The sequence below is a fragment of the Tupaia chinensis genome, unplaced genomic scaffold (assembly GCF_000334495.1).
Source record: "Tupaia chinensis unplaced genomic scaffold, TupChi_1.0 Scaffold000199_1, whole genome shotgun sequence".
Taxonomy (NCBI): Eukaryota; Metazoa; Chordata; class Mammalia; order Scandentia; family Tupaiidae; genus Tupaia; species Tupaia belangeri.
The window spans coordinates 2,290,868-2,317,209 of NW_006159674.1; the positions used below are offsets into that span (position 1 = coordinate 2,290,868).

The following is a 26,342-nucleotide window of genomic DNA, read 5'->3' on the forward strand; positions in this document are numbered from 1 at the left end:
TTTTTTGAGAGGTTTTTGCTATAGGGCGCGTGCGCTTGCCAGACAGAGAGAGAGAGACATAGAGACAGAAAATGAGAAATCACCCCCCAGGGGGGATGGTCACACCGCAATCCCTTCTCCTCCATTCTCCTCTCGGGATCTTGGGCACGTACGCACACGCGCCCGGCGTGAGTTTTAAGCCACTGGGTCCGAGACACGAACCGTGGTCGACTACGTGGGAGTCCAGCGACATAGCCATTATGCTAACTGCTGGTTCCCAATTTCATTCTTTTTGTGACTGAATGGTATTCCATTGTTTATATACATCACATTTTCTTAATTCATTCGTTGATGGATGCTGAGGTTGATTCCATATTATAGTTATTAGAGGGGTTAGCCTCTGGTTGGTGGTTAAGTCTGTTGAATTCTATATGGCTGGCTGTGATTCAAGTCCCAAATCCAACAGCTTAAGAAACATTATGGGCTCATGTGTACACATGTCCAAAATTCCAAAAGGAGAGAAGGGATTGTGGTGTGACCAAACCCCTCATGGTGTGAGGGGATACTTTCTTGCTTTCTCTCTTTCTCCTTTTCTCTATCTCTCTCTGGTGAGTTCATGTACTCACTGGCAAATTATAGATAGATATTTATATTATATTATACATATTTATATATAATTATAATTACTGCAAATAGGTATATATAATTACTGTAAATAATATGAATTAATATGAATAATATATGTAATTATATATAATATATTGCAAATTATATATACATATATATATCTTTATATAATGTGTAGCTGCAATAAACATTGGGTCGCAGATATCTCTTTGACATACTGGTTTTCTCTTCTTGGGATATATCCCCTATAATCGCATTACTGTATCATATGGTACTTATGTTTTCAGTTTTCTGAGGAACCTATGTACTGTTTTCCATAATGACTATACTAATTTACATTCTTACCCCAAAAAAGTTAGTTCCCCTTTCTTCACATCTATGCTACCATTTTTTTTTTTTTAATTTTTGGATAATAGTCCTTCTACCCTGGTGAGATGATATCTCATTGTAATTCTACTTGCGTTTCCCTAATGATTGGTGATGTTAAGCATTTTTTTTATTTACTGGCTATTTTATGTCCCTTTTTTTCTTTTGAGAAATAGGGATTAATTCAGTAAGAAGATCTAAAATTATAAACATCTGAGCACCCAAAAATATAAAGCAAATATTATTAGCTCTAAAGGGAGAGATAGACTCCCATCCATTAAAAACTGAAAACTTCAACACCCCATTCTCAGCACAGGACAGATAATTTAGACAGGATCAACAAAGAAATACTGGGTTTAAACTGCATCTTAGGACCAAATGGACTTAACATGAAATGCAGAACATTCCATCCAACAGACACAGAATTCACATTCTCTTCAGCACATAGAACATTCTCCATAATAAGCCAGATAGCAGACCATAAAATGAGTCGTTAACATTTTTTTTTATTTAATAGAGATTTTTGCTATAGGACACATAGGCTCACCAGAGAGAGAGAGACAGGGAGAGAGAAACCAAGAAATCACCCCCCATAGGGGTATGACCACGCTGCAATCCCTTCTCCTCCATTCTCCTCTTGGAATCTTGGACATGCACACATGCCCGGTATGAATTTTAAGCCACCGGGTCCAGACCTTGTACCATGATCTACTACGTGGCAGTCCAGTGATGTAACCATTATGCCATCTGCCGGTCCCAATCTTTATTTATTTATTTTTAAATATTGAAATAATGAGCCAGCAAGTAACGTGATGGTTAAGGCAGCTGGATTCTAACCTGGGAGTCCACTTAAACAAGGGTTTGAGTGCAGGACTCGGTGGATTGAAACTCACTCTAGGTGCATGTGCATGCGTACCCAAAACCCTGAGAGGACACTAGAAGAGAAGGCACTGTGGCATGGCTGTCCCCTAGGGAGGTGATTTCTCACTTTCCCTCTTTCTGTTTTTTTTTCAGTCTCTCCTCTCCAGTGAGTACACAAACTCTATGGCAAAAACGTAAGAAAAAAGAAATCACATCAAGTATTTTTTCTGACCACAGTGAAACAAAACTAGAATAACAAGAGGAACTTTGGACACAATACAAAAACAGGATAATTAAACAACATGCTCCTGAGTGACCAGAAGGATAATCAAAAAATTAAGAAGGAAATTTTAAAATTTTGAAACAATGAAATAGGAACCCAACATTTAAAAACCTGCAACAAAAAATTTGTAGATTCAGAGCCAGCTTAGAGTAACAAATGCTTGTATCAAAAATGTGGAATGATCTCTAACAACACACACTTCAATGAACTAGAAAAGCAAGAACAAACTAAATGCAAAATTAGTGAAAGGGAAAAATAAAGATCAGGGCAGAAATATATCACATTTAGGTTTAAAAAGCAATATAAGGGACCAACAAGTGATGTGGAGGTTAAGGTGGCTGGGTCCCACATTGCCGACTGTGTGTTCACGTCTCGGAACCGGCTCATGAAAAACATGCTGAATATGTGTATGTACATGCCCAAAACCCCAGAGGAGAATGGATAAGGGACTGTGGCACGGCAGTGATTTCTCTCTCCCTCTCTTTCTCCAGTGAGAGCAAGTACCATACAGAAAAACTAAAAAGCAAACAAACAAACAAATCAATATAAAATATCAACAAAAAAGTTCTTCTTTAAAGATAAATAAAAAATAAAAGCCACTAGACTTAGAGAATAAGGGATAAAACCCAAATAAACAAAGTCAGAAATGAAAAAGGAGACATTGCAACTGATACCATAGGCGACTAGGGACTATTATAAACTATATGTAAACAAATTGGAAAAACCTATAGAAAACAGATAAATTTGCAGACACATACAACTTACTAGGTTTAAACCAGAATGAAACAGAAAACTTGAACAGACCAAAAACGAGTAAGAATATGAAATTAGTAATAAAAAGTTTCCTTATAAAATAAAGTCCAGGGGCAGACGGTTTCACTGCTGAACTCTAAAAAACTTCTAAAGAAGAATTAATACCAAACCTTCTGAGACTATTTCAAAAATTGAAAGGAAGGAATCCTTCCAAACTCATTCTATTAGGCCAGCACTATCAAAACCAGACAAGGACACATACACACACACACACACACACACACACGCAGAAAACTGCAGACCAATATCTCTAATGAACATGGATGCAAAAACTCAAAATACTAGCCCACAGAATCCAATACTACATCAGAAAGGTCCTCACATAATTTACCAGTGCTGCCTAATTAACATCCTAACCATCCTAATTGTTTGAGGGAAGGAGTGAGCCAAAAAGATTTCAAAACAACAAGTTGAAAAGCAACAAAGTCAAAACTGGTAACACAGAGCTTCAGTTCTTTGTCCAAACTCCCAATTTGAGTTGAGAAGGGACTTAATTAAATCAGCTGGCATGTGAACATATGTGTGCATTTATGTAGATGGAATAATTGAGCTTTTTGCTCATAGGAGGCCAGTGTAAATTCAGAGCCAGGACTGCTGCTGTCCTGGGAACAGAGCCCAAGCTTCCTCTTCCAGACCCTGTCCTCAACAGGGAGAAGCTTAGGGCAATATTAAGCTGGGGTAGCTTCTGATCTGTCCCTGGGGGCGCATTACTCCTCCCCCTCCCCTCCCAAAGGAAGGGTTAGCTTGCCAGGGCTCATTGTGTGGTGCAGTATGGCCTAGAGAAAGGGATCTGAGAGCCAAGAGTCTGGTGCATTTATATTCTCTGTGGGGCTCCAACCAGTTTCATGACCTCTCTGTTTCCTCATTTGGCCCATCTACTCATAGGACTGCAACAAGAAACATGAAAGCAGACCTTCTATAATCAAAATGTCAATTCCACATAAATTAATTTACAAATTCAATGCAATTCTGATCAAATTACCACTGACATTCTTCACAGAAAGAAAAAAAAAATCAAAATTTATCTAGAATCATAAAAGGCCCCATATTACCAAAGTAACACTGTGCAAAAAGAATAAAGTAGGAGGTATCTCACTATCTGATCTCAAAAGATATTACAAAGCTGTGGTAATCAAAACAGCATGGTACTGGCACAAAAGCAGACTTACAGACCAATAAAACTGATTAGAGAATCCATAAATAACCCCCCAAACATATGGCCAATTGATCTTTGACAACGGGTACAAGACAATGCAGTGGAGAAAAGAAAGTTTATTAAGGAAATGGTGAGGGAAACACTAAATATCTGCCTGCAGATATTAGATTAGAGTGACCCTATGTCTCACCATTAGCAAAAATAAACTGAAAATGGATCAAAGACTTCGATGTAAAACCTCAAACTATAAAACTATTGGAGGGAAACACTTGACGAGATATGAATAAGACAAAGATTTCTTAACTAAGACCCCTAAGCATGGGGCATTATCCCCAAAATAGACAAGTGGGATTACATCAAGCTAAAAATCTTTTGCACAGCAAAAGAAACTACAATTAGAATAAAGAGACAATCCTCAGAATATGAGAAAATATTTAGAAAGTATACTTTAGATAAGTGATAAATAGAACATAAATGAAACTCAAGCAACTTATCCACACACAAAAAAGATAATAATCCAATTAAAAATGGGCAAACAAGCTCAACAGACAACTCTCTGAAGAAGTCATATGAATGGAAAAAATGTGTATGAAAAAAATATTCAGAATCTCTTACGGTAAGAGAAATACAAATCCAAACCACAATGAGATACCACTTAACCCCAGTAAGAATGGCCAAGATCAAAAACCAAGAAATGATAAGTGCTAGGGAGGCTTTAGCAAAAGGGAGCCCTCTATACTGTTGGTACAAATGTAAATTAGTATACCCACTGTGGAAAATACCTTGTAAGTGCCTTAAAAATCTACAAATAGAGGGACCAGCAGTTAGCATGATGACTATGTCGCTGGACTCCCATGTAGTCAAGCACGGTTCGAGTCCTGGACCCAGTGGCTTAAAACTCACGCCGGGCGCATGTGCGTGCGTGCCCAAGATCCCAAGAGGAGAATGGAAGAGAAGGGATTGTGGTGTGGCCATCCCTCCTGGGGGGTGATTTCTTGCTTTCTGTCTCTCTGTCTCCCTCTGTCTGTCAGGCGAGTGCACGCGCCCTATATCAAAAACCTCTCCAAAAAAAAAAAAAAAAATCTACAAATAGAACTAACACATGATCCAGTAATCTCACATTTTGGCATTTATCCAAAAGACAGGAAAACATTCATTTGGAAAGACACTTGTATATTCATGTCTATTGTAGCAGTATTCATAATTGCTAACACATGGAATCAATCTAAATGCCCAAGAACTGATTAATGGATTGAACAACATGGCACATACATGCTATGGAATACTACTTAGCTAAAAGGAACAATGAGACCCTGTCATTTGATTCGAAGTAAATGAATGTAGAATAGTGAATGCTAAGTGAAGTAAACCAGATTCTGAAAAACATACACTATAGATCCTTGCTCAATATATACTGAATGCTTGCATTGTATGGTATGTATCTAAAATTCTGAAGATATAATAGTAGGGAGGATAAAAGGAAATATGAGAGACCTATGGGTGGTGGATGTATACTAGGAGGTAAGTGGGAGGGGCTCAAGGAAGAAACACTTAACAGACACATGAATGTAAAATACTCTGTTGAAAATGATGCAAATGGTAATATCCTTTATTAGATTGTCACATACTGAATGCATACTTTGGAAAAACATATTGTGCATTATAGAGATGTATGATGATGGAATGAAGATTTAAAAAATCATAAAATTTAAAAAGATCTTCTCAAAGAAAGAGAAAAAAGATATTCTATACAACCTTGTGCGTATAATTAACAGTGTTGTACTGTATACTTAAAACTTTGTTAAAAGGGTAGATCTCATGTTATGTGCTCTTACCGCAATTAAAAAAAATTCTTCATTTTGTTTCTTTGTATTTTCCAAAATTTATGTAACATATTATCTTAGTTTTACAGAAAGGAAAATATATAGTTTGACATAAAATTTGAGGAGGAGGGGGTTGGAGTAGTGGGGAAAACATTGTTGAAAAGGAAGTGAGAAAGCATCTCAGTCGGGCCATCCCATGATCTGGTGGTTAAGGGAGCTGAATCCCACATGACTAATTCTGTGATCTGAGTCCTACACCTGACATCTTGAAAAACACATTGGGCGCTTGTTTATGCATGCTCAAAATCCCAAAAGGAGAAATGGAGGAGAAGGGATTGCAGCATGAACATACCCAATTGGGGATGCTTTCTTCCTCTCCCTCTGTTTCTCTCTCGTGAGTGCACATGTCCTCTTGCAAATAAAAAAGAAAGGAAAAGAAAAAAGTAAAAGAAGAAAGAAAGCACCTCAGTTGAAGTTCAACAGAGAACAAAGACTGTTTGAATCCCCAGGTCTACTTCTGGGGTATAAGAAACTGAAAATGATTGGCCTTTTAAAACTCATTTGCTAAACGGGAAAAATGATGTCTGTCTTACAGGACTAAATGAGGATTAAATAAACTAAAACTGTATCCCTACCAAAGTTTTACTATGTCCGTATAAACCTTTTTAAAAATTTTATGTACGTATATATATTTTTAATTTTAACCTACAGATTTTTTAAAATTAGAGTTTCATCTTAAGCCATGATGGCCAAGAAGTCATGAGTTTGATGTGTTAACTGTGGTTTTTGAAAACTAATACACATTAAAATAAATCTCTTTTTTAAAAAGTTTCTTTATTTTCATGAGAGTGTGCAAGTGCTCCAGGGAGATGGGCATCCTTGACAGGGACTTGCCATGTCACAATCTCCTTCCTGCAGACTTTCAGCTTGCCATATCTTGGGCACCAGTGCCTAGCATGTTTCAGGGTGAGTAGAGATTCAAACCCGTGTTTAGTCATGTGGCTTCCAGCACTGCATACCTGATTATTACTGCCTGAGCCAAAGGTGGTCAAAGAAATTCCTCTTGAAACAGGTTATCTATCCATATATCCTTTGCTTAACATACTTGGTGAAATATAAGATAAGGCATAGAAACTATTAAATACAGTATCCATGAAAGTCACCATTTTTAACAATTATTATAAAAATAAAGAAGTTAAATATTGTTTTCTTTTATTGAACACCTCATAGGAGCCTCTACAGGATGCACATGAGAAATGAAACTCAAAACATCCTTCAACATCTTGTCTTTTCTATTAGTCCTTGTGTATAAATCAGAATGATAATCATATCTAATATTTATGGAGTGAGTCAGATGTCCTCAAACTTATTCTGAGAGTTTTTTTAATAAAACTTTATTTATTTTATATATATATCAGAGAGCATGTGCATGTGCAAGAGAGAGAAAGAGAGAACCATCCTCAATGAAGGTCTCATCAACCCATGGTCCCCTTCCCCCAGCCCTCCAGCTCATCAGAATCCTGGGCATGTATGTGCACACCTTACATGTTTCAGGTCTACCAGGCTGAAGATCCAAATCTATGGTCCACCGTATGGATTCTAGCACTGCGGTTGTCAATCACTGGCAACACTGAGGCTGAGCCAAACTTGTTCTGAGAGTTTTCGTGTGCATTTAACCTTCTTAACAACAATGTGATACTGGCAGTAATATGTTCTCCACTTTATATTCAGTAGGGAAGTTTGTCTAACTATGCTAACTCCACTCAGGGAGAATTGGAACAGTGTCTCACTCAGTAGAAGAGTTCACACCTCTGATGCTGGAAGCAGAATTGTTTCTAGACGCCCCCTCACTGAGTAGTAGGGAACACAGAGAAAGAAATAATTCACCAGTGTGTGGAGGCCAAGAGACCACTCCGGTCTGGCTGCAACCCCAGACAGTAGCAGATGCTCTATTACAGTTGTTAACAGAGCCACTCAGATTTAAAAACATGGTTTTTTTAATAAGAATTTTCAAAGTGATTCAAAGTTTAAATAAATCTTTATCTATAAAAATTTGAGAGGCACTGCTAAAACCTCAGTAGTAAATGAGTTTAGTCTTATGCATCTGTTAACTGCCACTCATGGGTTTGTCCATCATGGGAAGCTTATAGGTAGCATTTAAGTACATTCTAAAATGCCAAATGTGAGTCTTCATTGGTTTTAAAAGATAAACGAGTCCTAAGGAAGTCCATAATTCTAACGAGGATCATGTATCAGAAGATTCAGTCAGCTCCTCAGGACAGAGAGCAGGAAGATAATAGTGTCACACACACCAAGAGAATCAGAAAAACAAAACCAGAAACCATCCCAAAAATCTGATGAATACATGATGGGTTCAGTTTTAGGTATGTTGGATTTGAGCACTTGAAGGTGCTAAAGGATGTGCCTTTGGGGTTGGGAAAGAGATGTAAAAACCTGAAGTGATTGCAATAACTATGCCTGGGAAGTGGATGAGCTTGCTTGGTTAGAGCCACTGAGAGAGTGGTATCATCATATTAAGAAGGGTGAGGTGGGAATGAACTAGAAGAGAAAGGATCCTGGGTTGGGGAGGCGACTGAGGAGGCACAAGTCTGGACGCCAAGCAGACGTCTCTGTGCCAGTTCCATGATCTCACCCTGAAGATTCCAAGAGAGTTTGTCTTCACAGTAAGAAGCATGGGCTACTGGCTCAGAAAGACCTGGAGTTCCAGTTTTACCACCCGTGTGACCTAGAATACATCACTTAATCTCTCTCAATCTCATTGATTCTGAGAAATAACCAAGGGAATTGACCAAGGAACAGTATCTGATCTCTGAGAACATATTTTTTCCTTCCTTATGACACCACAGTGGAGCCCAGGGCTCAGACACCAACCACGCCAAGCACTGCCCTGCCCAGATGCCCAGTTCTGCCTGAACTCTGGGGCCAGGGAAAAAAAAGCATTACCCACGAGAGGGTCAATGATCCACAAGTGCCCTCTCAGTGTACACCAAGAGCTGGGTGCTGTGATGCTCAACATCTTTTAGCCTAACCCGACTCCTCAGGTCTTCTAGTTTATTCCTGCACAACAGATTTCATCTTAGTGGGGCAGCAAATGAAAATCTGCTATTAAGATGCCAAGAAACATTTTCAAAAAGAAGTTTTGTTTATGAGCAGAAGAAAAATTGAAACGTACAAGGCAAAAGGAAAGACTACTGAAGAAAATTCCAACTTTGAATGTGGGCTGAACCTTCACTTGGTTCTGCCAGTCTGTTAGGAAGCACAGTTACAAAGACTCATCTGTACAGTTTGTCAGTTTGGCTGAATTAGCCAATCTAGTCAAATAAGTCAGATTATAGTTCCACCTAGATAATTACAGGGTGTATTAGTTTTTAGGGAATCAGAAGAGACAGAAAGTTGTCCACCTCAGGCCTGGATCCCTGGGAGGCATCCCGAACAATGTTAGACCCCCCAGCATCTAGTCATGTTGTCTGGTCATTTCCAGACTGTAGGTTTTTTATAAACATGGAAGAACAATACCAAAATAACTGAAAGAATAGTATTTTTTAAATGACTATAATATATGGGAAACCTGTGGGCAGAGGAAAAGTCATAAATTAGAGCTTTCTGTACAATCAGCTCAATTTCCCATAAATCTAAAACTGTTCTAAAAATAAAGACCAATAATTAAGAAACAAAATAACTATAAGCCTACTGATTGAAAGCCTGGACTTGGAGTCAGAGGCTAGGCTTCATCCTTGATGTCATTTATTCATAGTTCTTATACCCGTGGCCAGGGAAGTCTTTACAAATGTAGAATCCTCATTTACAAAGAACTGAAGCAAAGACAGACAGGATAGTGCATACTAACGTAGAGCACCCGGAACGACTGAAATACTATTTTTTTTTTTTTTTGTAAATAATCACCTGGCAGGCCTAGCCTCTTGGAGCAGTTGTTAGCAGACTGAACTACAGTGCTGAGAGCCACGTGGTCAATGACAGGTTAGATTCCCAGGTCAGCTTGGGAAATCCTGCCTGTATGCATACTTGCATGTCCAAGATCCTGCCAAACTGGATGGCTGAAGGAAGGGGATCACAGAATGACAACATCCTGTTGAGGGTGCTTCTCTCTCTTTTTTTGTCTCTCTCATGTGTGTGCATACACTACCATGAGTAAAATAAATAAACTTGAATAAAATAAATAATCACTGTCATTTGGGTTATTGGATGGATGGATTTTTCTCCACTTCCTATAAGGTCGTTATATAAACAGCCTCAGAGAATCACATTGTAATCTATAAATTCTGAAAATCATTTTTGAAAATGCTTTCTTGGCCCAGCCTTTGTGGCATAGTGGTAGGGAAGTTCAACGCTCTACAATGCTGGAAGCCATATGGAAGAGCAGGATTTGGTTCCTGGGATGACTTGTACATGTCTGGTGGACACACACGTCTATGATCCTGCATGGCTGAGAAAGGTTAGGGTGGAGGCGTGAGATCTTGTTGATGGTGCTTACCTTTCTTTTCTCTGACTCCCTCTCTCTCATGAAAGAAATATATGAACTTTAAAAAGTGCTTTGTTTGGAAAATGGAGTTAATCTGATGCTTCCTTCTTCAGAGACATAGTGATGGTTATAAAAGCATCACAGGGCCACCATGTGACCTAATGGTTAAGGCAGCTGGATCCTACATGGCCAGCTACATGGTTGAATCCCAGATCGATGGCTAGCAAATCACACCAGGCACATACGTGTGGTCGCCAAAATCCACAAAGGAGAATGGAGGAGAAGGGATTGCTGTGTCCCTATCCTCCTGGGGAATGATTTCTCATTTTCCTTCTCTCGCTGGCAAGCACTCACACCCCACAGCAAAAAAGTGAACAAAAAGTAATTTAAAAATAATTAGAGCATAATTACTAATAAAAGTTTTCCAGTCAAGTTTTGTCACAAGGTTTAGCACAGGATAGATTTTATTGTAACAAATGCAGTTTCAACTTTAATAGGTGGTCATTATTCGGCCATCAGCTATATAGATTATTGCTGTTATAAATACCTTTTGCTTAAGGGAACTAGTGTAATGTCAATCAAGTGTAAGACTCTGGGGGGGACCTACTAAATGAACAATATAAAATGTAATTTCCATATCCTGAAAGTAGTCACAAATTATAACAGAGTATTTTACAAAAAATGTAAGCATTATCAACTGCAGGAAAGGAAACATGAATTCTGAGTACAGCAAGAACGCCCAGTTTTTTAAATAACAATAACTGACATTTATTGAGCATTTGCCCTAGGCAATGTGCCAAGTGCTCCCTAGGTATTATGCTTGCCATTCTCATAACAATCCTAAGAAGTAAATAGTATGCTTTTTCCCATTTTCAAGAAAAAGAAACTGAGGCATGGAGAGATTAAATACCTGTCCAAGACAACCTAACTAGCAAATAAAGTTCTGCATGGAATTGTTTCTGGACAAGGCAGAGCCAATGAACATGAGACATTTTCCAGAAGTCTACAGCTTGGTTTTCATACCAAAGGTGGCTTAAAAACAAAACCAAACAATGAGTGGGCTATGCTTTGCTGTAGATACAAAATTCACTTAACAATATGCAGCAAAGGGGATTAATATCTTTGTGATGGACATGCCATCCCAATCCTTGGGAATGGATCCTAGGTTAATCTTATTTTACATTTCAGAAATGACACGGAAGAGAAAGTACGGAGTGATAACTTTGAATTTGCAGGTGATGTTAATATTTTTAAAAGAGTAAAACCCTAGGCAGCCACAGAACACGCTCACAAAGCCTGAGAAGCCTTAAGAGCGGTAGGCAACTTGTACTGTGGGTAAGCTGGTAATGAAATTAGAGAACTAAACCACTTGGGGCCAGCAGATGGTGTAGTGGTTACGTCACTGAACTCCAGTCTGGCTAACTACAGTTTGAGTCCTGGACCCGGTGGCTTGAAACTCATGTCGGACACGTGTGTGTGCATGCCCAAGATCCTGGGAAAAGAATGGAGGAGAAGGGATTGTGGGTGTGCCCTGCCTCCCCCAGGGGGATGATTTCTCACTTTTCCTCTCACTGTCTCTGTCTCTCTCTCTCCCAGGTGTGTGTATGTGACCTAAGGCAAAAAACTCTTAAAAAAAAAAAAAAACTAATTCAACTACTCCTAACATAATATGCACAAAACTATTTGTTTGATAGGGAATGGGATTTTTGGAGCTCTTACAGAATAGATTGACATGACAAAAAAGCTAAGAAAATAGTGTGCATCTCTAGGAAGGGCTTGGAAAATAATCCTACAAATAAAACCTTAATATTTTGTAATTATTTTATAAAACATTCCTATGCCCATAATTTTAAGATATTAATTCGTGTTTTAAATAGGCTTTAAGAAAATATCAGAAGGACACCTGTCACAAGATCACTGTTGATTCACATTTAAGAAATAATACAGAAAGATCTATTACAGGCTTCATCCAGTTTTGCCCAATGGTAACATTTTGCAGAACTATAGTACCTCTCCCTATATTTACAAATAAAATGTTGCCATCTGGAACACATTATGCAAGCCCAGTAAATACACATCAAGAAAGGCATAGAGGGACCAGCAATTAGCATAATGGCTATGTCGCTGGACTCCCACGTAGTAGACCGCGGTTCGAGTCCATGACCCAGTGGCTTAAACTCATGCTGGGCGCGTGTGCGTGCATGCCTAAGATCCCGAGAGGAGAATAGAAAAGAAGGGATTGCAGCGTGACCATCCCCCCTGGGGAGGTGATTTCTCGCTTTCTCTGTCTGTCCGGCGAGTGCATGCGCCCTATAGCAAAAACCTCTCCAAAAAAAAAAGACATAGAGGCCTATAGAGATGGTTTAGATTAGAGGAGCTAGCTCTATAGAGGAGCTATAGAAACAGAGGGCTGCCACAGGTTAATCAGTTATAAATCTAAGACTCTTCAGTCTGATGAAATGAAGGATGAATTTTAAAAATGACTTTCAAATATATTAATTATATAGAGTATATATAGTCTAGCTATGAACTTAGTGATGAATTCTAAAATATTAGAACCATGAGAACTTAACACTGAAGCTGATTGACAAATTGCACAGAGAAGAGTTCAGACCATGGAGCAAGAGTGGGGAAAACCCCCTCTCAACTTTTCCCTTTCTTACCCAACCATCCACCAGTCAATAGCTGTGGGAATTTCGGCAAGTTACACAAAACTGAGTTTATTTCCTCAACTTTCATCTGGGGATAATAATAATGAAATTTAACTCCCTGCTTTCGTGAAGATATATAAGAAAATCAGTGTACTAATTCCTGGTATGGATGAAGAGGTCATTGTAGCCTAATGTTGATGTTATTCATTTAAAAGCTTTTAAAGGACAGTTTCTGATCCTTGGCACTATTGACATTTGGGGCAAGATAATTCCTAATTGGGTGCACAGGGTAGTCTTGTGCACGGTAGGATGTTTAGCAGTATTCCTGGTCTCTGCTCACAAGATGCCAATAGTACTCATCACCCCAACTGTGATAACCAATAATCTTCCCAGATGTTGTCAAATGTCCCCAAGGCAGGAGGGGGGAAGGGCAAAAAAATCAATGTCAACTGAAAATCATCAGTTTAAAATAATCAACTTAGGATAGATAAATGAAGTCCTACTTTGTACAGTAGCAGCCATTTTATAGTTAAAACAGTAGGTGTGATGTATATAACACTCTCAAGAAATGCTGAAAAATCACAGACACACATACACACCCATAATAAATAAGATTTCTAAAAGATCATTGAAAATTCCATGCACTTCTGAAGTTGAAGTAAAGGATACCCCCACTTACTGACTTTCAAACACTAGGATTCCCAGAAAGAATGAAAAACCAAGTGATACACATGACTAGACCCACCTAGTAGGAGACCTGAGATGCTGTCCGGTTTTAGACATGCATTTGCAGCAAGAACACATGTTATGACACCTCTGAGTGGTTCTGTGCTTTACAAAGTGTTCCTGAACCCCTCTGCACATCAGAATCACTGGGGAACTTTTTCCAATATGGAGATTCTCAGGCCTCATCTCTGTATTTTGATTTTGCATCTTAGAGTGGGAAGTCCAGACATCTGAAGTTTAGTAAGCTCTGCCAAGTAATTGGAAACTTGTGGGCAAATGGACAATGTCTTGAAACATGAGAGAAAAGGCCAAGCTCTCTTGGATTCTGCCTACCTCAACTTCACCATTAGGGAGAGACCTATATATACTTATTATGCAAAACATAATCAGATTATGCAAATAAATATTATGCAGAAATCTTCATGAGAGAAAGTATAAATACATAAACTACCTCAGTGTTTACCCAAATGGAAAGTTTAATTTGAAAATCAAGATTTGGGACCAGCAGTTGGAGTAATGGCTATGTCATTGGACTCCCGTGTATTCGACTGTGGTTCAAGTCCCGGACAGGTGACTTAAACTCACACTGGGCACGTGTGCATGTGTGCCCAAGATCCCGAGAAGGGATTGTGGTGTGGCCATCCTCCCTTGGGGGGGGGGTGATTTCTCACTTTCTGTCTCTGTCTTTCTGGGGAGTACACATGCCCTATAGTAAAAACCTCTCCAAACATAAAAAAAGAAAAAAGAAAAAAACAAAATCAAGATTTTAGAAAAAGGAATTAAGTACTGCTGCAGAACTATTATTTTCTCATAATAGACTTCAGTTATCTCTGGTGATAGTTATTGCTAAAAACTCCATATGACCAGTCATCCTTGGTCAGACTGACCCAGGGTTACGATGCTTAGTCATGTGGAATATTAAATCACTTTTCTGCATACTTTGAAAGCAACAAGCAATTGAAAAGATGCCTCGTAGCTGGTTCCTTTTTCATCACTTTTCTCTAAGGGCTCCTACATGACTCAAATATGTTTGTGTCCCCATCTCATGTCCGTCTCCATCCCACCCATCCCCAGTCTATGGACTTGGTACATAAGCACCTTCCTCCTCCCAAGTAACTGGATGGAGCCAACTAACCACAGACCCTGAGTTATAAGTTCTACATGGTCTGTCAGTCTCTTCTCATTGACAATGTTGAGGTAGAGCAGACATTCTCACCTGATTCAAGACACTATCCACTTGACCAGAATGGTTCCCAATACTTAGGAGTGTTTGTGAAATATACTGATGCCAGAACTTCCTCTTCAGACTGTCTAGAGCAGCCTGAAAATCTCCACAATGGAAAAGCCTTTTGGTAATTATAATGTGTAAGAAGGGTCTGAAACACTATTCATAACAAAGAATTCCTTCAGCGATGCCACCAAATATGTTCTTGCTGCAGACGCCCTCTATAATTGGATAGCAAGAACAGAAGAGCACTTCCGGTACCTTATTGAGTGAGACAAATCTTTGTAGCCCAAAAACTCAAGTTAAAGCTTGATATTTTGATCTCAAGACATGAAAACTACTATACTTCACTCAAACCATCATTTCAAATGCCCACTGCAAAAATAAATAACTTTATTGGGAACCAGCAGTTAGCGTAATGGCTATGTCACTGGACTCCCACGTAGTCGACCGCGGTTCACGTCCCAGACCCAGTGGCTTAAAACTCACACCAGGCGCGTGTGCGTGTGTGCCCAAGATCCCGAGAGGAGAATGGAGGAGAAGGGATTGCGGCGTGACCATCCCCCCTGGCGGGTGATTTCTCGCTTTCTGTCTCTATGTCTCTCTCTGTCTCTCTGGTGAGTGCATGTGCCCTATAGCAAAAACCTCTCCAAAAAAAAAAGAAAAAAGAAATAACTTTATTTAAGACATGCCCTAATCAAGCCTAAAGTAAGAATGAAACTTATTTAAGTGACATCAATATTTATTTATGAAGTTTTCCTCATGGTTAATTGGTATTATTATATCCATATATCTCTATAAACATCATTTGTTAAACTTTATTCTAGTTTTATCAGTCATTGACACCAACATAATTAAATATTTGCATACATGTAAAGCTTATGTTTAGACATGAGGCTGTAAGAAAGAGAAAATTATGTTAAAGTCATTGTAATGGACTTCTGGTCATCTGTGCTAATCTTATACAATCACTGCTTCATCAGAGACCTACATACAAAAAAAAAAAAATTACAGTTCCAAAGTGTTCAAAGATTACTTCAAAAATCCATTCAGAGGCTCTCAGATAAGAACAGCTGATCTAACATGAGCAGTTTGTTTCTGTTTGAGTGACTCAGGGGTTAGAAAATGGAAGACATTACTATAAGGGTGCCCATGGAAGCCAATGGGACCAATCCATCCAATAATTTAAACTGTGGACATGTCTTCAAAATGCTCATTACTTTAGCAATATCCCTGCCAAAGAGATTCCTATGTTCCTGAAAATATCTAATTTTCTGAATGGTTCTAGAGTTTAGTTTTTTTTAGACTCAATTAGAAGAACTCTGAGATATCTCACATTTACCTACATTTTGGAAATACAGCATCCAGCCTACAAGTCTCCTCTGTAAGGAGTGTTCTGCCCATTTCTGCCACTTGATAATTAAAACAGAAGAAATGAATGGTTTCTTTGCATGAGCAGAACATACACAAAATCAGTTTTTATTTTCATTTTACAAGGAATTTAATAAGCTTGCTTAAAATCACATCCATCCACAATGAGAAAATGCAAAACTATCCTGATCTTTGGAGAAAATAGAAGACACACAAACATAAGATTCATGATTAAAAAAGAAGAAGAAAAAAAAAAACTCCATATCTAACAAGAAACAACTATTTTATCATACATCCTTTGCTAGATTCTTGTATAGCTAATCCAAAACATTCTCTAGCTCTAATGCTGATTTGAATCTGAACTTGAGACTTCTTTATATGTTTTCTATGTTGTTTGTTAACAAGGGGTAGAATTTGGTGTTGGAGGAATAAAGAGGGCATTGTCTAATAAATAATGCAACTTAAATCCCTAATTGGCTTGATGTTGACTCCTACCCCATTTGTATGCATCTCATCCAAACACAATGACCAACAGAGTACTTGTGCAGTGCTCACCAGACAAGGACACCAACTGGCCGCCTGCATTCCTAGGGAAATCATTATCACTTAGCAGCTATGTTATCCTGAGCCTTGGTGTCATTACTGTGAATAGCATTACTTCACATGTCAGTTTACGAACTTAATAAAATACATAGAAAGTGTTTAGAATGGTGCCAGGAACACAGGAAATTTAAAATAATAATAGCTAATGTTAGTAGCTATGATGAGCTTCAATTATAAGTATGCATTTCATCATTGGAGATGCCTGTTCTGCCTACTTGGAGCATGTGGGTCTGCTTTAGAAAGTAGTGTCTTAAATATACTGTTACTAATGGGTCCAAAACAGATTATCTTAGTAAATGTCTTCCTTCATTTCCTAGAGATGAAGGACTACTCAGGAAGCAACCTCACCTGAGCCTATTTCTACTATCCATCAAGAAGCAGTCTGCAAACCTCTGGCACATCGGTGTTAGAAAACATAAGCCATGCCGACTCATCTAAATTAGTGTTTCTTTCCTCTCTAAGTCTACCTAGGAGTATTAATTTGCCTCCTGTTTCCTAGCCATTCTACCATTCCTAGAATTAAAACTAAAGAAACCAACAGAAAATTGAGACTGAATTTTGAGACTTTTTAATGCAGGGGAAAACAAATCAACGGAGACAGAACAAGAAAATAAAGAATCAGGATGAGCTATGAGTGGAGCACCCACCCCACATTCTCTGTATTGATGGATCATCAATCACACAGTTAACAGGAAAAAAAAAGCAGCAGCAGTATTAAAATTCCCCCAACCTTTAATACCTTGAAAATATTATAAAATGAATTTCAAAACAGCACAGATTATCTAGGTCCAGCAATATAGAATGAGCACAGCACTCATTTGGCACAGAAGAGCAAATGAGAAAATGTGCAGGAGAAGTTGTAAGGGGTGCTTTGGTACGACACCCGTTTAGGTAAGTCTGACTCTTGGCCCCACTTAAAGAGAAGGTCTATACTGTAGCAAATCGTAATTCTTCCTCCCTCTTCCCAGCTCCCCCTGGGCAACTCAGAAACACCTTCTGGGCTCTCACATTGCACCAGGCACCTTTTCCCTCTGGGCCAGGTTAAGGAAGAACTATCTGGAGAGTGTCATTTGGGACATCCCCAGCCCTGCCTCTCACCTGCAGAATCCGGCCCATCAGCAGGCACGCTCTGGGTCGTCACTGGGGCTGGGTCCTTGACTCCATGCGCCTGAGCCGCTTCTTCCTGGTTTGTCAAAAATGCAGAGCACAGATCAGATTCGAGGGCTTGGAGCTTCAGGAAGGAATTCTGCCAGCAAAAGCAGAACATCGGGCTAGCTAGGTAGATGGCTAACACAGCGGTGGGTCTGCAGCTCCCACAAGCACCTCTCTCCAGTGCCTGGCAGGAAGAGGGTCGCAGCCACAGCTGCTTCAGCTGGTTGTGCCAGATTTATACACGCATCATTCCACATGCAGCCTCAGTTTCTGCCTCATTTCAATCCAAACGTATATGGATTATCTGTGACACATGGGACTGGTGATTTCGTCAGCAAGAGACGCTTCATCCGGAGAACCAATCTGAGGAGGTATCTGCTTCCCGGGTGCTCAAGGCTTTACGCTTTGCAAGTGTTCCATTCATTGTGCTGACATCAGGAGCAGATGACATTAGTCCCCTCCCAGGCTACCATTCATAAAAGCCACCATCCTTCCAATGCAAAGACTGCAGCAAGCCGCAGTGCACAAAGAGTTACTGCTGCAGAGGCCGCCTGGCATCTGATCTGGGAGGGGCTTCTGGGCTCCTCTAGCCTGTGTGTGTGTGTGTGTGTGTGTGTGTGTGTGTGTGTGTGTGTGTGTGTCTTCTAAAGTTACTTCCCTCATGTGGGATGACTGCAGACACCTTTTATCAAGAACAAGGTTGAGGGAGATGACCTTGGTCACTTAGCATGGCCCAGACACTGAGGGAGAAGCAATTTGTCTTTCACAGCCCCCAGCACCACTTCTCACCCACTCTCTTCATTTCTCATATTAAATTTCTTCCATGATTGTTAATAAGAGCAAAGTCATAGAGACTGACGCACAGATCTCTGCCATGACACAGATGCCATTAGATTAATTCCCCCAACCGGGTGAATCATGCCCGAGTCCCCAGCCGGGTTCCCCCGCACTGGGAAAGCTCTGCAGGTTCCAGCCAGCTCTTCCACTCACCCTGCTCCAGGAGGGGGCAGCTGCCAATCGGCCCTCCCCCTGCTATGACCCAACAACACACACGCACACACTCCTAGTTACACTCACCCTCTGCATACCCTGTCCCCACATGCCCTCATGCTCTACTCCACAGATTTACCCTCTACCCGTTTATACCCTCACCCCTTCCTCCTCACCCTCATACCCTACTTCACACACACATCCTAACACCCACACTCCCTCATACCCAACTCTCCACTGTACTCCTACTCCATACAGAGACACACACACATCTTAACCCCAAAATGCTCCTGCCTCCACCTCATACACACCCTTGTACCTCCCCCTCACACACTACTCCACTCTACTCCATACTCACCCTCATACCCAACTCTCTACACTCTACCCCTACTCCATACACACACACATACACCTTAACCCCAAAATGCTCCTGCCTCCACCTCATACACACCCTTGTACCTCCCCCTCACACACGACTCCACTCGACTCCATAGTCACCCTCATACCCAACTCTCTACACTCTACCCCCTACTCCATACACACACACATACACCTTAACCCCAAAATGCTCCTGCCTCCACCTCATACACACTCTCATACTTCCTTCTCTCGCACTATTCCTACTCATCGTCATACCCAACTCCCACACTCTCACTCCTACTCACCAACACACACACACCCACACTCTATTTGCCACACATATACCCCTATCTCACATCCATGTCCTCACATCCAGCCCAAAAACTTCATAGCCCACTACACACATGCATACACACACACCCTACCCCATATATCCCCCCACACCTACCTACCACAAACCCTCACAGCCAACCCACATACCTTTATATGTTATTACACACACACACACAGTTGCAATCTTTCCTCACAGAAACATCCCAACATTTCCTCACACTCCAATCACTCCCTTCCATACGATAGCAACTCTCCCACAAGGTACACCCTTATCCGTTCTGTTGATATATGACTCTCCTGTAGCATCTTAAAAGCTACTCTGCTCATTGAAGGATGTCTCAAATCTGCTCTCCATCTTTCTTTTTTTATTTATTTTTTAATTTAATTTTATTTTTTGGAGCGGTTTTAGCTATAGGGCATGTGTGCTCACCAGACAGACAGAGAGACAGAAAGCAAGAAATCACCCCCCAGGGGGGATGGCCATGCCGCAATCCCTTCTCCTCCATTCTCCTCTCAGGATCTTGGGCATGTATGCACACACGCCCAGCATGAGTTTTAAGCCACCGGGTCCGGGACGCAAACTGTGGTCAGCTACATGGGAGTCCAGCGACATAGCCATTACGCTAACTGCTGGTCCGTGCTCTCCATCTTTCTGAAAGCAGTGAGCACCAAGGACTCAAGCTCTGCCTCTGCCATGCCCAGAGATGGGGGAGGATCTAGTGCAAACCTCCTCAGTGCTCAGGGCTGCAGCCTGAGAGCCCACAGCTCAAATGAAACATCTGTTTGAGACCAGGCCATTTTTGCAGCCTTCTCCTCCTTTCTGAAATGTCCTCCATGCAGCTGAGTGTGGAACCCAGAGCCTACGGGTGTTGACCAGAGGTGCAAAGGCACCATTTAGTAATCAAGCAGCTGGAAGTCAAGAAGAACACATTGCAGGCCAGCTTCTTACTAGAGGACCTTGGAAATCAAAGAGACCTCTCAAAAAGAACCAAACTTCTCAGAAGATTAAGAAATAATGGCATGCGAATAGAGAATGGTTTCACCACTATGGAAAACAACACGGTGTTTTTGTTTAGTTTTGTTTTTAATGAAAGCTAGAATTACCATATAATTCAGCAATTCTTTTGTTGGGCATACACCCAAAAGAATTGAAAGCAAGGACTTTAACAAATCTTTGTATACCCATATCTATAGCAGCGTTGTTCAAGATAGCCAAGAGATGCATCACAGACTGGACTGTATCCCTCCCAAATTCCTATATCGAAGCCCTAAACTCCAGTACAACTGTATTTAGAGACAGGACCTTTAAAGAAGTAATTAAGGTTAAATGAGGTCTTATTGAACTGATATCTTAATAAGAAGAGGGAGAAACTAGGGATGGGCACACGGAGAAGGCCATGTAAGGATGCTGTTGGAAAGTCCACGAACAGCCTGTACCACACATACAGGGGTCATGTCCCCTTGAAGATGTGATGTCACAGTGCAGCTCCCCTGCTTAAGCAGCTTTCAATGCACAGAGATCTGCAAGCCAAGGAGTGAACTCAGGAGAAGCCATCCCTGCTGACTCCTAGGTCTCAAACTTCTATCCTCCAGAACCATAAAAAAAGAAATTTCTGTAGGCCACCCAGACTGTTGGTATCTTGCTATGACAACCCTAGTAAACTAATACAAGGAAGAAACAACCCAAGTGTCCATTGATGGAAGAATGAATAAACACAATATTGTTTTTATGTATAATGACACATAATTCAGCATTGAAAAGGAAGAAGATTCTGGCACATTCTGCAGCTTGAGCAAACCATAAGGATATCATGCTAAGTGAAATAAGCCAATCACAAAAGGACAATTATCATATAATTCCACTGATGTAAGTTACTTAGAGTGGCAAAATTCATACACACGGAAAGTAGAACGATGGTGGTTGAGGGCTGGTGGGGTAGGTGGGTAAAAAAGGGATTAATGTATAATGGGTACCTAGTTTCCATTCTGTAAAATGAAGAAAATTCTGCAGTTGGATGGTGGTGTTTCCACAATGTGAATGTATTTAATGCCACTGAACTTCACACTTAATCCTCCATTCTCCTCTCAGGATCTTGGGCATGTATGCACACACGCCCAGCATGAGTTTTAAGCCACCGGGTCCGGGACGCAAACTGTGGTCAGCTACATGGGAGTCCAGCGACATAGCCATTACGCTAACTGCTGGTCCGTGCTCTCCATCTTTCTGAAAGCAGTGAGCACCAAGGACTCAAGCTCTGCCTCTGCCATGCCCAGAGATGGGGGAGGATCTAGTGCAAACCTCCTCAGTGCTCAGGGCTGCAGCCTGAGAGCCCACAGCTCAAATGAAACATCTGTTTGAGACCAGGCCATTTTTGCAGCCTTCTCCTCCTTTCTGAAATGTCCTCCATGCAGCTGAGTGTGGAACCCAGAGCCTACGGGTGTTGACCAGAGGTGCAAAGGCACCATTTAGTAATCAAGCAGCTGGAAGTCAAGAAGAACACATTGCAGGCCAGCTTCTTACTAGAGGACCTTGGAAATCAAAGAGACCTCTCAAAAAGAACCAAACTTCTCAGAAGATTAAGAAATAATGGCATGCGAATAGAGAATGGTTTCACCACTATGGAAAACAACACGGTGTTTTTGTTTAGTTTTGTTTTTAATGAAAGCTAGAATTACCATATAATTCAGCAATTCTTTTGTTGGGCATACACCCAAAAGAATTGAAAGCAAGGACTTTAACAAATCTTTGTATACCCATATCTATAGCAGCGTTGTTCAAGATAGCCAAGAGATGCATCACAGACTGGACTGTATCCCTCCCAAATTCCTATATCGAAGCCCTAAACTCCAGTACAACTGTATTTAGAGACAGGACCTTTAAAGAAGTAATTAAGGTTAAATGAGGTCTTATTGAACTGATATCTTAATAAGAAGAGGGAGAAACTAGGGATGGGCACACGGAGAAGGCCATGTAAGGATGCTGTTGGAAAGTCCACGAACAGCCTGTACCACACATACAGGGGTCATGTCCCCTTGAAGATGTGATGTCACAGTGCAGCTCCCCTGCTTAAGCAGCTTTCAATGCACAGAGATCTGCAAGCCAAGGAGTGAACTCAGGAGAAGCCATCCCTGCTGACTCCTAGGTCTCAAACTTCTATCCTCCAGAACCATAAAAAAAGAAATTTCTGTAGGCCACCCAGACTGTTGGTATCTTGCTATGACAACCCTAGTAAACTAATACAAGGAAGAAACAACCCAAGTGTCCATTGATGGAAGAATGAATAAACACAATATTGTTTTTATGTATAATGACACATAATTCAGCATTGAAAAGGAAGAAGATTCTGGCACATTCTGCAGCTTGAGCAAACCATAAGGATATCATGCTAAGTGAAATAAGCCAATCACAAAAGGACAATTATCATATAATTCCACTGATGTAAGTTACTTAGAGTGGCAAAATTCATACACACGGAAAGTAGAACGATGGTGGTTGAGGGCTGGTGGGGTAGGTGGGTAAAAAAGGGATTAATGTATAATGGGTACCTAGTTTCCATTCTGTAAAATGAAGAAAATTCTGCAGTTGGATGGTGGTGTTTCCACAATGTGAATGTATTTAATGCCACTGAACTTCACACTTAAAAATCATTAAAATGGTAAATCGTATATATATTCTACTTTTTAAAAGTATAAATCATTTGAGAGGAAAAAAAAGGTGGTGTAGTGATTGATTAAGGGGCTGGATTCCTGTGTGGCTGACCACAGTTTGAGTCCTAGACCTGGTGGTTTGAAAATCACACTGGGTCCATGTGCCTGTGTGTCCAGAATAATGGAGGAGAAGGAATTGCAGTGTGACCATCTCCCCTGAGGATGATTTCTCACTTTCTCTCTGTGGCCCTCTGGAGAATGAATGTGTACTATGACAAAAATCTAAAAATAAAAAAAAATAGTAATAATTTTTAAAAAAGAAAGGTATAGTAAAAAAAAATTATAAAAAAGACTAGCCTTCCTTTCTTTTTTTCTTCTAACAAAGAAAATCCCAAATGCAGATGACTTCACTTCTGAATTCTACTTTTAAAAATGAGCTAGCCCCAATTATCATCTTTTTTCTTTTCATTCTTTTTTTATTATTAAGCAGTTTGTCTTAAACTCATATGTATTCCTTTTTTTTACATTTACTTATTAATTTCTTGCCAATAGGGTCTCCATGCCATGATCCAGCCCTAGCCTCAGCTCTCATATGCTCTTCAGTATTTTGAGAAGCAGAAGAGGGCACAGCCTTCAGATTCTCACAGAATGAGAAGGGATGTCAGCTCTGCTATGTTCTCTGTGTTTGATTTGGGGATATTACCCTGGCTATCCCAAGTCTTAATGTCTTTATTTATCAAAAGAGGCAGTAACAATAGAAAGGTATCTTCTCTAAGGGCTGCTCTCAGAATTACATGAGGAAGGCATGGAACACTTTGCCAAGCACCAGCGGGTGGCAAACACTCCAGAACTGAACTCTGTGGCTGTTAAACTCCAGGGGCTGCTGGGTAGAGCTCTGGCCATATGGTAAGGCCTTACCTCACACCAACTCTGAGACCTTGGCTCATCATCCTTGTCATCATGAGATCCCACGGTCATAAAGGAATACCTTTCCTGATGACCAAGGGACCCCAGACAAAGATGTGGGAGGATTTATCTGAGCACTTTTGCCACTGTCAGAAACATGTCATTGCAGTGAACAGGAGACATCCAGCCTGTCCTATCAAAGCTAAGCCCTGCAGAGCCACCTTTAGAAGACCCATGGACAACTCTTATCAAACTGTCACGGTTTGTGGCCCCATTGCAGATGTGAGGCCACACACATGACTCCCATGTTTGTGCACTGTCAGTGCATAAAGAATTGCACTAGGTTCTGGGGCATGAGACCAACATCTGCCCTTCCCTCAGGGCTCTTCCAATCTAGTGAGGAAGACAAGTAATAAATAAGCAAACAAATCAACAGTTATTCTCATAGGCTCATGGAGGAAGGAAACAGTGAACAAGACAAAGGAAAGAGTGATAAGCCAGCCATTTCTCTATTCATTCATGCCCGACTTGGCAGGAATATGCTTTTTCTTCTACAGAAAAATGGAACAGTGGACAGTAACTCCCTGTGGTCCTTGTGCTACCTCAACCTCGCTCTTCTCATACAGGATTCCCACTCCCTATGAGGCTGCTGCCCCTGGCCAGTCACTCAGAGCCAGCCTGCTAATGCTGTTCCAGGTTTCCAAAGTCTCCTCAAATGGATGTCTGGAATCTGCAGGAAAAATGAGTAAGGGCTAATGGATCCTCTGAAGACTAACAACTACCTTTGCTTTTTCAGTTATACATCTGGTTAAAAAAGCAAGCAAACAAAAACAACAACCACAAAACAGGACAAAGTCTATGAAGCTTCAGTGTGGTTTTCTAGAAGCTAAGTTTTCTCTTTTACATAATGGAGAATATGTAACTTGTTTTAGAAAATACACTACTCCCTTTCTCTCCTCTACAATTACCAGGGTCCTACTTTAGTCGGGTTGGAATGGAGAACTCCCACACAGGCTGGATGGGTAAATACTATTTTAGGGTGTCTTTGTCTGCAACTCACCAGTTGCAGAGTAGAGACAGCTTCCATTTAGTTTCTGTGAGAGTTTAGTGCCCCTCTCTTCTATCTCCTTACCTATTGACAAATTGCATACAGATTCCTTTTGCTGTGATATTGGAAACAGGAAAACCTGCTCAAAACTGAGAATATAAGTGAGTCTCCAAACATTCCCATTTCTGCTTACCACTTTTCTTCCCTGAATGTTCATGTTTGCCAAGAATACACCCATCCACCCACATACACACATAATACCCTTCCTTTCCATCTCCTAATTCACCTGCTCCTTGCCCCTCCTCCCCAGTTCCTATTCAGCTGTAGTTATTTCATAGCCAAACTTCCATCCAATGGTTCTGATTATCTTAGCCAAACAGCATTGTCCACAGTCTCTCTGAGCATTTCATTTATTTCCTTCTGAAGACTTACAACAACATGTAATTGTATTTGTTTACTTGTTTATTGGGCTTTTCAGTGCCACAGGACTGAAACTCTGCTTCCACTTTTTCATTGCTATATCTGAGCACAGTATGTAGAATAAGAGCCAATCAGTAGAAAGACTGCCATTGAATATCACTTTGATTTTTCCAGCTTTTAAGAGTTACTTGGGAAACTCCTCTTAATATCTAGTGTCAAGCTCCCCTGATGTTCTGGTTCAGTGTTAAAAAATCATTAGGGAGTTCATAAAATATGTGGACTCTCAGGCAGATACCACCTCAGAAATTCTGATTTAGTAAGCCTTTGGTAGGGTTGGTTTGGTGCAGGAGATCCAAGGTTCACACTTTGAGGAACATTGCCCTATTTCTTGGAGCCTTGACCCACTCTGTATGCTGTCTATTCCATGCTTAGCTCCACCTGCCAGAGACATAGCTTTTCCACAAGCCCCAGCCCTCTGACGCCCTCACTGCCCTCTTTCC

General features: G+C 40.5%; 1 protein-coding gene across 4 annotated transcripts in view; it reads right to left on the reverse strand.

Annotated features, from left to right (window-relative positions):
* The window catches only part of FAM13C (family with sequence similarity 13 member C), a 139,432-nt gene that overhangs the window by 39,402 nt on the left and 73,688 nt on the right, over positions 1-26,342 (reverse strand). For all 4 annotated transcript variants that reach the window (XM_014587272.1, XM_006147063.3, XM_006147062.1 and 1 more), the window contains one exon: positions 18,084-18,168. In XM_014587272.1, the coding sequence (XP_014442758.1) occupies positions 18,084-18,168 (85 nt within the window). The remainder of the gene's footprint in view (positions 1-18,083; positions 18,169-26,342) is intronic.